Raw genomic sequence first — 14,709 nt, forward strand, 5'->3', positions numbered from 1 at the left:
CCCAACCCCAATCTCACCCCCCAACCAAAACCCCAACCCCAACCCCAACCCCAACCCCCACCCCCAACCCCCAACATGATTCATAAATAAATAAAAAATACATACATCTCGAAAGAAAGAAATACATGAAATAAATAAATAAGTAAATCAATCACTCAATCAATCAATAAATCTTTCCTGACTGCGTGTATGTATAACAAAAAAAGGAGGGGGCTTCACTCCCCCCCCCCCCCCCCCCCCCCCCTCCTCCTCCTCCTCCTCCTCCCTGTCGTGACGTGATAAGGACGCGCGACGGAAGAGGCCTAGTTCGCAGTAAGAAGGCGCCAGAGTTCAATGAATGAGGCGGATTTAAAGAAGCTTTTTTTATTTAAACAAAAAGAAATACAAATCAAGGCATTGCAGTGGTCCGGACCGAGCGGTGAGTAAAACCCGGGGTCTCCTCTCGACTCCCGGGGGTGCGCAAAACATAACCCGGCGTGTGCAGGCCAGCGCTGCGGGCTTTACTCTGCACATTGTCAGCATAGCCCACTCGGGGCCCGTGGAACAAAAAAAACAAAACAATACTGAGCACGAAAACACGCTCTCGCCAAAAAAAACACACGAATGAAATAACCGCCGGGTGTGTTTCTTAGCCCTGCGTAGAAAAACGAAGTGAGCCGACCGCCGGTTTCAAAATAACGATGTCCAACGTCGCATGTTTTTTTTTATTATTTTTTTCCACATTCGTTAAACGTATTATTATTTATGCCGTGTAGTATTTTACTTGTATGTAGTGCGTCGTCTCTTTTTTTAATTTTTTTTTTAACACACAGTACATACTTTTGGAAACACACACACACAAACAAGGTTAACACATCTTAAAATAAATTAAAAAAATAAAAAAACATCGATTGTTTCTGTGCGTTATCAACAATGGGCTCCAATTGTAAAAGAAAGTGCTAAAACGGCGCAAGCTGGGACTGCGGTATTTGGGACGGCACAGTTGGTGTATTTTTTTTTTTAAATGTGTTTTATCACTTGACTTTTGTCACGTTAATTTTCCTGAGTGGCGTGTTTTGACTTGTTAGTTGGATACCCAGACGCTATTGTTGTGTAAATACCGGAGTAATGTATACCTGAAATGAAAACGAATTACGTTTTGCATATGTGCCATTTCCTCAAAACCTTGTTCCTTGACACCCCTGTCCAAGTCATTTCCCTGTATAAAAAGCAGGAAACCGTGTGTTTTTTGTTTTAATCCTTTATCAGAATAAAAAGACACGGTGCACGCTATCCCGCTTATCGAGTTTTGCCCCATTTAACCCATTCGGTAGCAAATGAAAAATCAGAACACAATTATGTTTATTTTATGAGGCTGTGTGGTCCAGTGGTTAAAGAAAATGGCTTGTAACCAGGAGGACCCCGGTTCAAACCGTCACTTAACCTCCTTGTGCTCCGTCTTTCGGGTGAGATGTAATTGTAAGTGACTCTGCAGCTGATGCATAGTTCACACACCCTAGTCTCTCTAAGTCGCCTTGGATAAAGGCGTCTGCTAAATAAACACATAATTAGAATTACATTTAGACCAGCTCTGACAAAGTTAGAGTAAGTTATCATAACACTATAGTTAGAGAGATCTAAAATCATAGGTTGACGATGCCAGTTAAAAACGCTCCAAACAACACTAAGTAGCTTGTCCTCAAATGAGGTTAAGTAAAAAATATATTTTTGTACATACTTTAAAATCCACCATGCCGCATGCAGCTGGGTCATTTTTTTAAAATTTCATATGAAAGTGGCTTTTTCCAATTTATTGTCATTTTGACTTGACAGTTTATCCTTCATTTGTCAATTCCTATTTAGATATCTTTTTGTATCTTCATTGTCGGTAGTTTTGGACACAAATATATTTTCAGTTGAAAAATGATTTAAAACCGAGGTCCTATTGTAAGTGACTCTTCAGCAGTTGTTGATGCACAGTTCACCCCCTTGTCTAAGTCCCCTTGGATAAATGCGTCGCCTAAAATGACTAATTAATAATAATGATAAAATGTTTTCCATTTGTCTTCCATATGTCCCCATATCAGGGTTGCAGGATTTCTACTGGGTTTATAGCCCAAAGTCACTTCAAAAATAGCCTAATTTATTTTTAACTGAAAACAAGCTTATTATTATTATTATTATTATTAACACATAGGCCTGTGCATCAAAAAACAATCAAAAGCTTTCATAAGAAATTATACCTAGTATAAATTTGATAAAAACTACAAGCCCCAGTACAGCTCATCCACACATCACTATCAACAAATTTGTATGGAAGCTCTGACAGGACAAATCAACATTCATACCAGGCCAGCAACCGGATTACAATGTGATTCCTTTATTGAAATACTAATGCTGGTACTGTATCCCAAACAATATTGCTAACATGAAAACTGTTCAATGACCTGGCAACACTGCCCCATATAAAGACTGTTTTTTTGTCTGTCCCCATGTGAGGTCATCCTGCATAAAAGGCTTACACTGTGCATCTGAGACCTGTGTAGCAGTGCTAAATGGATAAACTTCATTGGACTGTCGCTGACTGTAATTACTTTGAATCAGTCTGATTCTCTCTCTCTCTCTCTCGCCCGCTGCAGGCAGAGGCGTGGTCACACCGCTGTCAGGGACGATGCGAGACTGCGGCGCTGCGTTGGTGCGAAACCGTTGGAGGCCGGAGCTGGGAGCTGGGGGGGACAGCCTGCCCCGTGAGGGCACCCCGCGGCACCTCAAACACAGCGGGGCTGGAGGCAGGAGAGAGAGACTGAGGACAGAGCTCAGGAGCTGTTGGGGCTCCCCGTCAGGAAAGAGGGCGCCTCCCAGCGAGGTGCGGGCGCTGCTGGAGAGAGTCTACGAGGAGGAGGAGGAGGAGGAGGAGGAGGTGGAGGGAGACCAGGAGAGCGAGGGCAGTTGGGTTGAGGAGGCCAGCTCCCAGTTGGAGTTTGAACAGGACAGACCCTCTGCCTCTGCCTTGCCCAATGGCCTCCTCCTCCCTTCTCCCAGGAAGGCCAGGCTGAGGCAGAGAAGGCGAGGGTTCAGCTTGCTTCTATACTCCCGCAGCCACCTGCGCAGGTGGAAGAGGAGGCCGGTGATGAGGCGCAGGAGACCCAAGAGGGGGCGCCTCTTCCACAGCCTGTCCCCCGGCTCTTCCTCCGGCGAGCCAGGCCCGGCCTTCAAGCGGTACCGAGGGACGGAGGAGGGAGGCGGCTGCACCAGCTGGGACTCTGAGCTCCTGAATGGGGCCGCCACTGCCCTCCCCTCCTCCTCATCCTCCACACAGCCCCTCCTGGGCTCTCTCCTGTCCCCGGAGGCCACTCTGTCTCTCTACCCGCCCTTTGAGGAGCTGCAGGGGGGCTGTGTCGGTGTGGGCAGGGGGCCGCAGGGGGAGCAGAGCTCTGGGGAAGACGCACATCCAGGTGAGGGCTGTGTTGTGTAATCGTTTTTTGTGGTGTTTTTTTTCCACACTCTTGCAAGCATAATGTTCTCGTTTTTATTGTTAATGATGTATTTTTATGGCAGAAAGCGAGTCGGGACTTCAGTACCAAACTTGTGTTGTGACGGGAAACGGATAAATAGGATTTCAAAATCTAGGGCTTGAAACTCACACTAGCCCTGCTGCTGCTGCTGCTGCACCCAGTCCTGGGGTTCAGAGCTCCCCTCAGTGAAGTCTGTTATTATTATTAATATTGAAATGATCAGGAGCCAGGAGTTTGAGCAGGGTTACAAACTCACACTAGCCCTGCTGCTGCTGCAGCACCCAGTCCTGGGGTTCAGAGCTCCCCTCAATGAAGTCTGTTATTATTATTAATATTGAAATGATCAGGAGCCAGGAGTTTGAGCAGGGTTACAAACTCACACTAGCCCTGCTGCTGCTGCTGCTGCTGCTGCACCCAGTCCTGGGGTTCAGAGCTCCCCTCAATGAAGTCTGTTATTATTAATATTGAAATGATCAGGAGCCAGGAGTTTGAGCAGGGTTACAAACTCACACTAGCCCTGCTGCTGCTGCTGCTGCTGCTGCACCCAGTCCTGGGGTTCAGAACCCCCCTCAATGAAGTCTGTTATTATTATTAATATTGAAATGATCAGGAGCCAGGAGTTTGAGCAGGGTTACAAACTCACACTAGCCCTGCTGCTGCTGCTGCTGCTGCACCCAGTCCTGGGGTTCAGAACCCCCCTCAATGAAGTCTGTTATTATTATTAATATTGAAATGATCAGGAGCCAGGAGTTTGAGCAGGGTTACAAGCTCACACTAGCCCTGCTGCTGCACCCAGTCTTATTGTAATCTCTCTCCCTCTCTCTCCCCGGTGCAGTGAATGGATTCCCAGACCCATCGCTCAGCCAGTCCCCTGAACTGGGCGGGATCCAGATCAGCCAGGTGTTCAGCATCAGCGAAGCTGCGCAAGGACAGGGACCCCAAGATCCACAGGAGCCCCCCCAGACACGAGAGAGCTCCCCGGGGAAAGAGAAAGTAGCAGGCAGCCTCACGGAGGAGCATGTCACCTGTGTGCAAGGTACTGTCTGGGGATTCGCTGCCCTTGATTACATTACAATACACTACCCTGCATTGCACTGTCTCTGTGCTGTGCTGGTGTAACCCTGTCTGTCTCTGTCTCTGTGCTGTGCTGGTGTAACCCTGTCTCTGTCTCTGTGCTGTGCTGTGCTGGTGTAACCCTGTCTCTGTCTCTGTGCTGTGCTGTGCTGGTGTAACCCTGTCTTTGTCTCTGTGCTGTGCTGGTGTAACCCTGTCTGTCTCTGTCTCTGTGCTGTGCTGGTGTAACCCTGTCTGTCTCTGTCTCTGTGCTGTGCTGGTGTAACCCTGTCTTTGTCTCTGTGCTGTGCTGGTGTAACCCTGTCTCTGTCTCTGTCTCTGTGCTGTGCTGGTGTAACCCTGTCTCTGTCTCTGTGCTCTGCTGGTGTAACCCTGTCTGACTCTGTCTCTGTGCTGTGCTGGTGTAACCCTGTCTGTCTCTGTCTCTGTGCTCTGCTGGTGTAACCCTGTCTGTCTCTGTCTCTGTGCTCTGCTGGTGTAACCCTGTCTGTCTCTGTCTCTGTGCTCTGCTGGTGTAACCCTGTCTGTCTCTGTCTCTGTGCTCTGCTGGTGTAACCCTGTCTGTCTCTGTCTCTGTGCTCTGCTGGTGTAACCCTGTCTGTCTTTGTCTCTGTGCTCTGCTAGTGTAACCCTGTCTGTCTCTGTCTCTGTGCTGTGCTGGTGTAACCCTGTCTGTCTTTGTCTCTGTGCTGTGCTGGTGTAACCCTGTCTCTGTCTCTGTGCTGTGCTGGTGTAACCCTGTCTCTGTCTCTGTGCTGTGCTGGTGTAACCCTCTCTCTGTCTCTGTGCTGTGCTGGTTAACCCTGTCTGTCTCTGTCTCTGTGCTGTGCTGGTGTAACCCTCTCTCTGTCTCTGTCTCTGTGCTGTGCTGGTGTAACCCTCTCTCTGTCTCTGTCTCTGTCTCTGTGCTGTGCTGGTGTAACCCTCTCTCTCTCTGTCTCTGTGCTGTGCTGGTGTAACCCTGTCTGTCTCTGTCTCTGTGCTGTGCTGGTTTAACCCTGTCTCTCTCTCTCTCTGTCTCTGTCTCTGTCTCTGTGCTGTGCTGGTGTAACCCTGTCTGTCTCTGTCTCTGTGCTGTGCTGGTGTAACCCTCTCTCTGTCTCTGTCTCTGTGCTGTGCTGGTGTAACCCTCTCTCTCTCTGTCTCTGTGCTGTGCTGGTTTAACCCTCTCTCTCTCTCTCTCTCTCTCTCTCTCTGTGCTGTGCTGGTGTAACCCTGTCTCTGTCTGTCTCTGTGCTGTGCTGGTGTAACCCTGTCTCTGTCTCTGTGCTGTGCTGGTGTAACCCTGTCTGTCTCTCTCTCTGTGCTGTGCTGGTGTAACCCTGTCTCTCTCTGTCTCTGTCTCTGTCTCTGTCTCTGTCTCTGTGCTGTGCTGGTGTAACCCTGTCTCTGTCTCTGTGCTGTGCTGGTGTAACCCTCTCTCTATCTCTGTCTCTGTGCTGTGCTGGTGTAACCCTGTCTCTCTGTTTCTGTCTCTGTGCTGGTGTAACTCTCTCGCTCTTGCTCTCGCTCTCGCTCTCGCTCTCTCTCTCTGCTGTAACTCTCTCTGTCTCTGTCTCTGTGCTGTGCTGGTTTAACCCTCTGTCTGTCTCTGTCTCTGTGCTGTGCTGGTGTAACCTCTCTCTCTCTCTCTCTCTCTCTCTCTCTCTCTCTCTCTGTCTCTGTCTCTGTCTCTGTCTCTGTGCTGTGCTGGTGTAACCCTGTCTCTCTGTTTCTGTCTCTGTCTCTGCAGGGATCCTGGATGAGATGTTGCGGTGTTACGGCAGCATGATTCCTGTCCACGCTGAGGAGGTGGTGGAGAGGTTGCAGGAGATTTTTCAGGAGAGCTTCAGCACCCCCCACAGGTACACGCTGCTGTCAAATTCACACAGACAGCCACCAAGGCTTTTTTTTTAAAATCGCTGCGGTGAGGGGAGGGGTGAACCTTTATTATACATTCTAAATTGGGTAGCGGTAAAATAATTGAGCACTACATGAAAATAAATAAATAAAATCTTCTTTTAGTGCAGTTCACTGGACACGCACGATAGACACTAGAATCAGTCTTGGGGTATGCAGACTCTATTAGTCTGAATGCAGCCTGTGCGGTCCCTGGAGAGGATGGTGAAGGCGTCTAGGGAAGCAACAGAGTGTTTCTCAAGCCTGTGTCTCACTGTTTAGCGCCCCGCCTTCTCTCTCTCTCTCTGCAGGAAGACGATGGTGCACCACCTAATGCAGTCCTACCAGCGGATGCTGGGCAATTCGATGGTACGAGGGTTCCGGGTGAACTACAAGCGACACGTCCTCACCATGGACGACCTGAGCACGCTCTACGGGCAGAACTGGCTCAACGACCAGGTCAGCAGGGAGGGCAGACTGCTGGGATCCTCTCCTCTGCATCCCGGGGCTTCAATGAGTGGTTGGGGGGGGGGGGGGACTGAATTTATTTAGCCTGGAAGAAAGAAGAATAAGGGAGGGGGGGAGGGGGCGGGTGTTGATTTTGAAGCCTTTAAAATCTTAAAGGTGTTGGTCAGGGTTTGTCAACTCCCTTTAAGAGCAGTGCAGGAGCGGGGGACACAGTGAGAAAGTGGAGACTCAGGACAGAGGGAAGGAGACGCTTCTTCTCACAGAGAAAGCGGGGAGGGGATGGAATGGGTTACCCAGCCGTGGTGTTGATGCTGAATCACTGGGATCCTTTAAGACCCTGTCCTTGACAACATCCAGCTTTGATGGGCTGACTGACCTATTCTCGCTCCTTCGTTTCTTGATATTAGGCTATTGGTTCCAGCTCAGTGATTTTTGTTGCTGTTATCCCCGTCAATCTGTGATATATAATGCAGGCTGCTGTATTTATTATTATTATTATTATTATTATTATTATTATTATTATTTATTTCTTAGCAGACGCCCTTATCCAGGGCAACTTACAATTGTTACAAGATATCACATTATTTTTACATACAATTACCCATTTATACAGTTGGGTTTTTACTGGAGCAATCTAGGTAAAGTACCTTGCTCAAGGGTACAGCAGCAGTGTCCCCCCCACCTGGGATTGAACCCACGACCCTCCGGTCAAGAGTCCAGAGCCCTAACCACTACTCCACACTGCTGCCCTATATATACATGCATGTGGCACGCCGTGCAGTTTTACATACATCCAGAGAACCCGTTACTGATTTCCAAGGACCACCTGTAGCCAGTAGCATTTTCATGTTAGATTTCGTAATGTCACAGAGGTATCTGGAAAGCTACAAAGCGGTGTGTGATTCAATATGTTAACGGAACATTATTCAGCAGGTTTCATTCGACTTTATGAAGCAAAATGAATTAATTCTATTGGGTGAGGCAATGCTTTTGGCCATAGCTGTAGAATGGTCTGTCAAAGTCAGTGCTGAAACAGTTCAAATAAACTCAGTAATATGTTCAGTTTCTGGGAAACGTCCCTCCTGGTGACTCTGATCAGCTCAATCCGCGGTGTTGTTTCCTCAGGTGATGAACATGTACGGGGACCTGGTAATGGACACGGTGCCTGAGAAGGTGAGAACAGCCCTTATACACGCCTCTCCTAGTGAGAGCACAGCCCAGTGTGGCCCAGCACAGCCCAGTGTGACCCAGCACAGTGAAATACAGCACAGCCCAGTGTGACCCAGCACAGTGAAATACAGCACAACACAGTGAAAGTACAGCACAGTGTGACCCAGCACAGTGAAAGCACAGCACAGTGTGATGAAGCACAGTGAAAGCACACAGCACAGTGTAATACAGCACAGTGAAAGTACAGCACAGTGTGATGAAGCACAGTGAAAGCACACAGCACAGTGTAATCCAGCACAGTGAAAGTACAGCACAGTGTGATGAAGCACAGTGTAATCCAGCACAGTGAAAGTACAGCACAGAGTGATGAAGCACAGTGAAAGCACACAGCACAGTGTAATCCAGCACAGTGACGGCATGATGAAGCATAGGTAAGCATTGTGAGGTATGGTAAAGCATATTAACAAACATGGCAATGTCAGATATCTGGTTAACAATGACCACGTGCTTTAATGCAGAGCTGTACTAGGGTGTACATGTGGCAATGCAAACCAAGCTTGTGCAATTCAAAGACAAACGATTCGATTCTTAACCCTGCGATGCACAGAAGCATTCGAGAAATGAGAAAAGCTGATTTTATTTATGTAACTAGATTCCGTTTCTTGTACAAAACACACTCCCCCCCCCCCCCTCTATCTGGCAAAACCATTATATACTGTATTAAAAATTAAAAAATTATACTATAGAGGGGTGGTTAAGCACTGTAGCATGTGATCCAGAAATTGGCATTGCAGGGTTAAAGACTAGATGAAAATTTGTCGTTTGTATTTTAGAAGCTTATTTTAGTGTTGCTACCTCTTATATCTTCAGAAATCTCTGTGGGTTATAGTCTGATTTCTCCCTGTGTTTCAGGTTCACTTCTTCAACAGTTTCTTTTACGACAAACTGAGAACGAAAGGCTACGACGGGGTAAAGAGATGGACGAAAAACGTAAGCGCTTGTGTTTGCCGTAAAACTGTTTGCTTTCTGAAGAGACTCTCCCAGCCGCTGTTTCATGATGATCCCCATGCGTGTCATATGATCCCACAATCCCATCCAGCTCCCGGCTTGTGTGATAACACCACAGATAAACCATGCTGTGTGCTAATGCCACACCCAGCTTCTGCATAACAGTTTATACATTAAGTTAGGCAGATAGATAGATGAGATGGTATACATTTTTTTTTATCTAGCCCCTACAGTGGAATAACATGCTTCCCAGGACTAGTTTCGAAGTGTAAGCAAAGACGCATTCGAATCTAGTCCCGTTAAGCATGTTCCACTTCTTGGGGAATTGTGCTGACAAGGTGTCTTGCAAGATTGACGTGCAACTTGTAACTCATTGAGTTGTCGAACAAACCTTTCCAGGTGGATATCTTCAAGAAGTCTCTGCTGCTGATCCCCATTCACCTGGAGGTGCACTGGTCCCTGGTGTCTGTGGACGTGCCCAAACGCACCGTCACCTACTTCGACTCCCAGCGCACACTCAACAGACGTTGCCCCAAGGTAACCACGAGCTGCGCTGGCACTAATGGAGCCAGCCTGTCAAACAGCCACCTTCCATCGTCGCATCAGCAGGGCTGGTGCGGTCCAGTCTTTTCAATTGCATTTAAAAACCTGCTTGTTTTGCATTGGCTTGTTCTCGAGTTGGATTGTTGGCCAATGGCTTTTTTTTTTTTTTTTTTTTAAATAGTTTAATTAAATTTTGCCACAGCTGCAAATTCAAAATCACAGCTTTGAAGTTCATGACCAGGAAATGCATCCGCAGAACCATGTGGAATAAGAAATGAAATGTTCATCGGAATTTGATAAGCGGTTCAACAGCTAGCTGCAAGAATGTAAGAGTGACCTTTCGACAGGCAGGCACCCCCGATCTCCCCAGAATCTGTTATCGGCAATAACTAAATAACGTCAATGCCAAGATTCATGACAATTGGATAAGCAGTTCTCGAGAGAGATGTAAAAATTGTCAAGTGGGACGTGTGCGTATGACGGCCTGCACGATCTCCGGTGCAGAACGCCTGTTGGTTGAGAGAGAAAGTAACCCTTGGCCAGCAATGATCCCCCCCAGGACTGGAGGATTCTGGGGCTGTGATCATACCCTACAGGGTCTGAAAACAGCAAAGGGGACTTTTTGATAAGAGCAGGGGTCTAGCGTACATTGCATGGGAATTCAGCCTAGACAAAAGAGGAATGAGGGGACTTGATTGAAGTCTTTAGAATCATAAATGGTATAGATAGCTATCCAAAGACACGACTTCAAATTTATCACAGAAAAGAAAAGGGCAGAAATGGAAGCTGAGTAGAGTTTAGAACAGAAGATAGGAAGCACTTTTTTTTAAGTTATAAATGCATGGAATAGCCTACCATGTGATGTAGTAGGATCTAAAACACTGGGAACATTTTAAAAAAAGACGAGACTCTGTGGTTAGGGGAGAATGGTGTGCTAACAAGGGATGAGCCTTGATGGGCCAAATGGCCTTTTCTCATTCCCAAACTTATGTTCCAAGCAGCTAGCTGTTGAATTATATACTGGTTTTCAGTTAGCATTTCTCATTCATTCATTCTCTCTCTCTCTTTCTTTCTCTCTCTCCTCTTTCTCTTTTATTTCTTTTTTCTCTGTCTCCTCTTCCTCCTCTCTCTGTCTCCTTTTCCTCCTCCTCCTCTCTCTTTCTCTCCTCTCTCTGTCTCTCTCTCTGTCTGTCTCTCTCTCTCTCTCTCTAGCACATTGCAAAGTACCTTCAAGCAGAGGCCCTCAAGAAAGACAAGCCTGATTTCTGCGACGGCTGGAAGGGATTCTTCAAAATGGTGAGTCGTTGTATTGAACCTCGGCACACTGGTGTAGTTGTAATGATACCAGATAATTGATCGATTACAGTTCAATTACCCATTTATTTTGGAACCGGCTCTGAGTTCATACATGCTGCGTGGGGCATCTCTTAATCTATAATCCTGAGGATCATGAAATGTGCAGAATGTCTTAAAATAAGTGACACCCTACACACCATGTATTGACTTGCTGTAGATCACAGAAACGACATCCGTACAGACTGGGTATGGGGGTTGATTTGTAACGATGATCACAAAGCTAACATCGGAATGAGGTCCTGTTGGAAGTGACTCTGCAGCAGCAGCAGCAGCAGTTGTTAATCATGCAGAGTTCACCCCCCTAGTCTCTGTAAGTCGCTTTGGATAAAAGCGTCTGCTAAATGACTAATGAATAATGAACGTGAAGGGGTAATAAACCCGTTTTTTCAAGCATGCATTACCCTCGGATAGCCTTTCCCGAGCGCTTCACCCCGAGGGCTCTTTGTCTTGCAGAATGTGGCCAGGCAGAACAATGACAGCGACTGCGGCGCCTTCGTTCTTCAGGTAACTAAACTTTTTGGCTTTTTTTCAATCCAGTGAAAAGCAGTGCTGCTCGATCATAAATCTTCTCTCTCCTGCACTTCCATTCACTCTGTAGATCTGAGAAGTGCAGTTTCGAAAGAAACACACATTCTGTTTTTTTATTTACAACAAAACCAGTCCTCGGGACCCTAGTCTCTTATGTTTTTTTTTTTTTGTTCCAGCTGAGCTCTCAATTAACTGAACCCTTAATTTAACTAACTGGCTTAATTGGACTGTTTTAAAATTCTCCCCTCCTAACCAGATTTCAGTTGCTTATAACATTTTATAGTTCACTTGAAACCTTCAGGCATCGTGGTATTGAGTATTTATCCATTTATTCTTCTGTATTGTACGTTATCTAATTTTATTTCTTCTAGAACTACAAACTGTAGGTCCTTCATGTTGTAAAGTCATTTTTTTGTAAAGTCTTGGTTCGTTTATTTTTTAATGTTCGATAGGTTGGGAAGTTGGCTCTTTCCGAGCAAAAACTATTATTTACATCTAAATTTAAAGCTGAAAAACATCCATTTATAAATGCTGTATATCCAAATCATTTCTAAAACAGCAGTACCTATTAAAGCAGGTAATAAATGGCCTATGGTTTATGTATCTTTATATTTTATGAATTTATGGTAGTGTGTATTTCAGTACATTTTATTAAAGCTACAGCTATGATCAAATGTTTTGCATCAGCTAGAATTTTAGGGTTTGGATGTAACATAATTTCTAGCTTATTTCACATCATGCAATCACAGAAACTGCAAAATGATCTCGCAAAATGCTACTGGAAGCCATAATAGTAGTACAGTAGTATTTCATGTTTAGATTTGGAAATGTCGCATTTTAAATTAAGTATATGGGGAAAACTACAAAGAGGTGTGTAATTCAATATGTTAACATTAATCGTCAGGTTTCACTCGACTTTATGAAGCAAAATGAGTTCATTCTAGAGGGTGATGCTAAACTTTTGGCCAGAGCTGCAGATTCTCTTTTTCAATTGTTTTTCTGTCGCACTGCGATTCCTACATGAGCAAAAAAAGGCTGCTCTGTTTAAGAAAAGCTTCAGACAGGAAAGCATGATAACGCAGGAACATGTATCTTAAAGGAATGCGTTTCTGAACCTGCCCACGCAAAGAACACGCATTTCTCTCAGTACAGCGTTCCGTTACCATGGTCACACACAGTATAGATTGCGCAGCAGACCTCTGGGGTCGGTTGCTATTGTAACTGTGCAATTTGAAATGTGTTGCAATGTGGAACCTTGGCACACTTGTATAATTGTGATTCTACCCGATACCTGATAAATTGCAGCTGAATTACGCATTAATTTGTCATTCGATCTGGATTGTATATTCAACCTTTTTTTTTTTTTTTGTAGCGAACCCATCCTGTAAATTGGCGCATCCAGTAAAAGCACTCGCTAGCGTGCAGGATGCCCTCTATAGTCTGGACGTCGCAAGTTCGAGTCCAGGCTATTCCACAGCCGACCGTGGACGGGAGCTCCCAGGGGGCGGCACACAATTGGCCGAGCGTCGCCCGGGGGGAGGGCGGGTTAGGTCGGCCAGGGTGTCCTCGGCTCACCGCGCACCAGCGACCCCCTGTAGTCTGGCCGGGTGCCTGCGGGCTTGCCTGTAAGCTGCCCAGAGCTGCGTTGTCCTCCGACGCTGTAGCTCTGAGGCGGCTGCACGGTGGGTCTGCAGCGTGTAAAGAAGCGGGCGGCTGACGGCACACGCTTCGGAGGACAGCGTGTGTTCATCCTCGCCCCTCCCGAGTCAGCGCAGGGGTGGTAGCGGGGAGCTGAGCCTAATTGGGCATTTCAAATTGGGGAGAAAATAATAAAAACGAATTGGCAGTGACTAAATTTAAAAAAATAAATAAATAAATGGTTGAATATACAATACAGATCAAATGACAAATGTGTAATTCAACTGCATTTTATCATATTTCTGTATTTGTACCTGTGATCATTGCTTTGGTTATTTTAGGATAAACAGAGTGTAAACATGTTAGGGTATTTTGTATTTATAATTGTAATCACTGCAGTGCAATTAAACAATTCTGCTGTGAGTATAACTGACCCCAGGTGTGTTGCACAGAACTGGTTTTGATTCTCTCTCTCCTCTCTCTCTCACTCTCTCTCTCTCTCTCTCTCTCGCTCTCTCTCTCTCTCTCTCTCTCTCTCTCTCTCTCAGTACTGCAAATGTCTGGCGTTAGGAGAGCCCTTTGGTTTCACCCAGCAGGATATGCCCAAGCTCAGAAAGCAGATCTACAAAGAATTGTGTCATTGTAAACTGACCCTGTGAAGAGAGTGGGCCAACAGGCATCTCTGCCATCAACCAACCAACCAACCAACCAACCACACGCACACAAGACTTCTGTTTTTCTTCTTTTTTTGTCTTTGTGGTAAAGAGAGGCCATGCAGAAACGAAGGCAGAGGTACAGGCCTGTGTGCTAGGTGGCCATCTAAATTCAAACCCAGAGTGACACAACTGTACAGTGGATTTATATCTAACGGGACAACCATGATCTCTCTCTCTCTCTCTCTCTCCTCTCTCTCTCTCTCTCGCTCTCCTATCTCTCTCTCTCTTGCTCTCGCTCTCTCGCTCTCTCTCTTTCTCTCTCTCTCTCTCCTCTTTAGTAGCAGAAACAGCAGCATTGTCCACGAACTCTATTGAAGGAATTATTAGATTCTAACTTGGTAGGACTTTTTTTTTTTTTTTGTTCGTTTTTTTTGTTTTTTTTTACTTTTTATTGTCATTTTCATTTTATTTAAATGTTGCTGGATAATGTTCAACTGCAAAGTGTTTTGTATATAAAACATGTGGGTTAATAAAAATTGAAAACGAAAAAAAAAAAAGGCAACTAATGTACCGACCTTGCAAGCACGTTCTTACTCGAAGATCCTTCAAGAACTAAATATTTTCAAATGACCCCGGTCTCTCTTAAGGGGTCGTTCACACTCTGTTTGTGTCCCAGAAGCCTCTGCAGTGTGTACAGGAAACACATTACTGTCCGATTGCTTTGTCCCATGTTGTCTAAGCAATAGATTCTTCTTCACACATCACAAGAGAATTACAATAGCATGTTCTGCACATCGCAGTGTCTCCAGATCACGCTCCCTCCTGCAGCAGTGCTGGTGAGATGAGCAGCGCACTGTATTGTGGGAACAGAAAACCAGCGTTGCTGTTGCAGGAGG

At 46.0% G+C, this 14,709-nt stretch overlaps 1 protein-coding gene across 1 annotated transcript; it reads left to right on the top strand.

The window, feature by feature from the left end:
- The first annotated feature begins 272 nt into the window (after nt 1-272).
- On the top strand, nt 273-14,384 carry LOC131721190 (sentrin-specific protease 3-like). The gene is made up of 11 exons (XM_059014542.1): nt 273-418; nt 2,619-3,434; nt 4,330-4,530; nt 6,301-6,412; nt 6,758-6,905; nt 8,040-8,087; nt 8,997-9,074; nt 9,492-9,629; nt 10,848-10,931; nt 11,445-11,495; nt 13,706-14,384. The coding sequence occupies exons 1-11, from the start codon at nt 334-336 to the stop codon at nt 13,814-13,816; spliced, it is 1,872 nt and encodes a 623-aa protein (XP_058870525.1). The 5' UTR covers nt 273-333; the 3' UTR covers nt 13,817-14,384.
- Nucleotides 14,385-14,709: the final 325 nt, after the last annotated feature.

This window comes from Acipenser ruthenus, chromosome 48 (genome assembly GCF_902713425.1).
Source record: "Acipenser ruthenus chromosome 48, fAciRut3.2 maternal haplotype, whole genome shotgun sequence".
NCBI classification, from domain to species: domain Eukaryota; kingdom Metazoa; phylum Chordata; class Actinopteri; order Acipenseriformes; family Acipenseridae; genus Acipenser; species Acipenser ruthenus.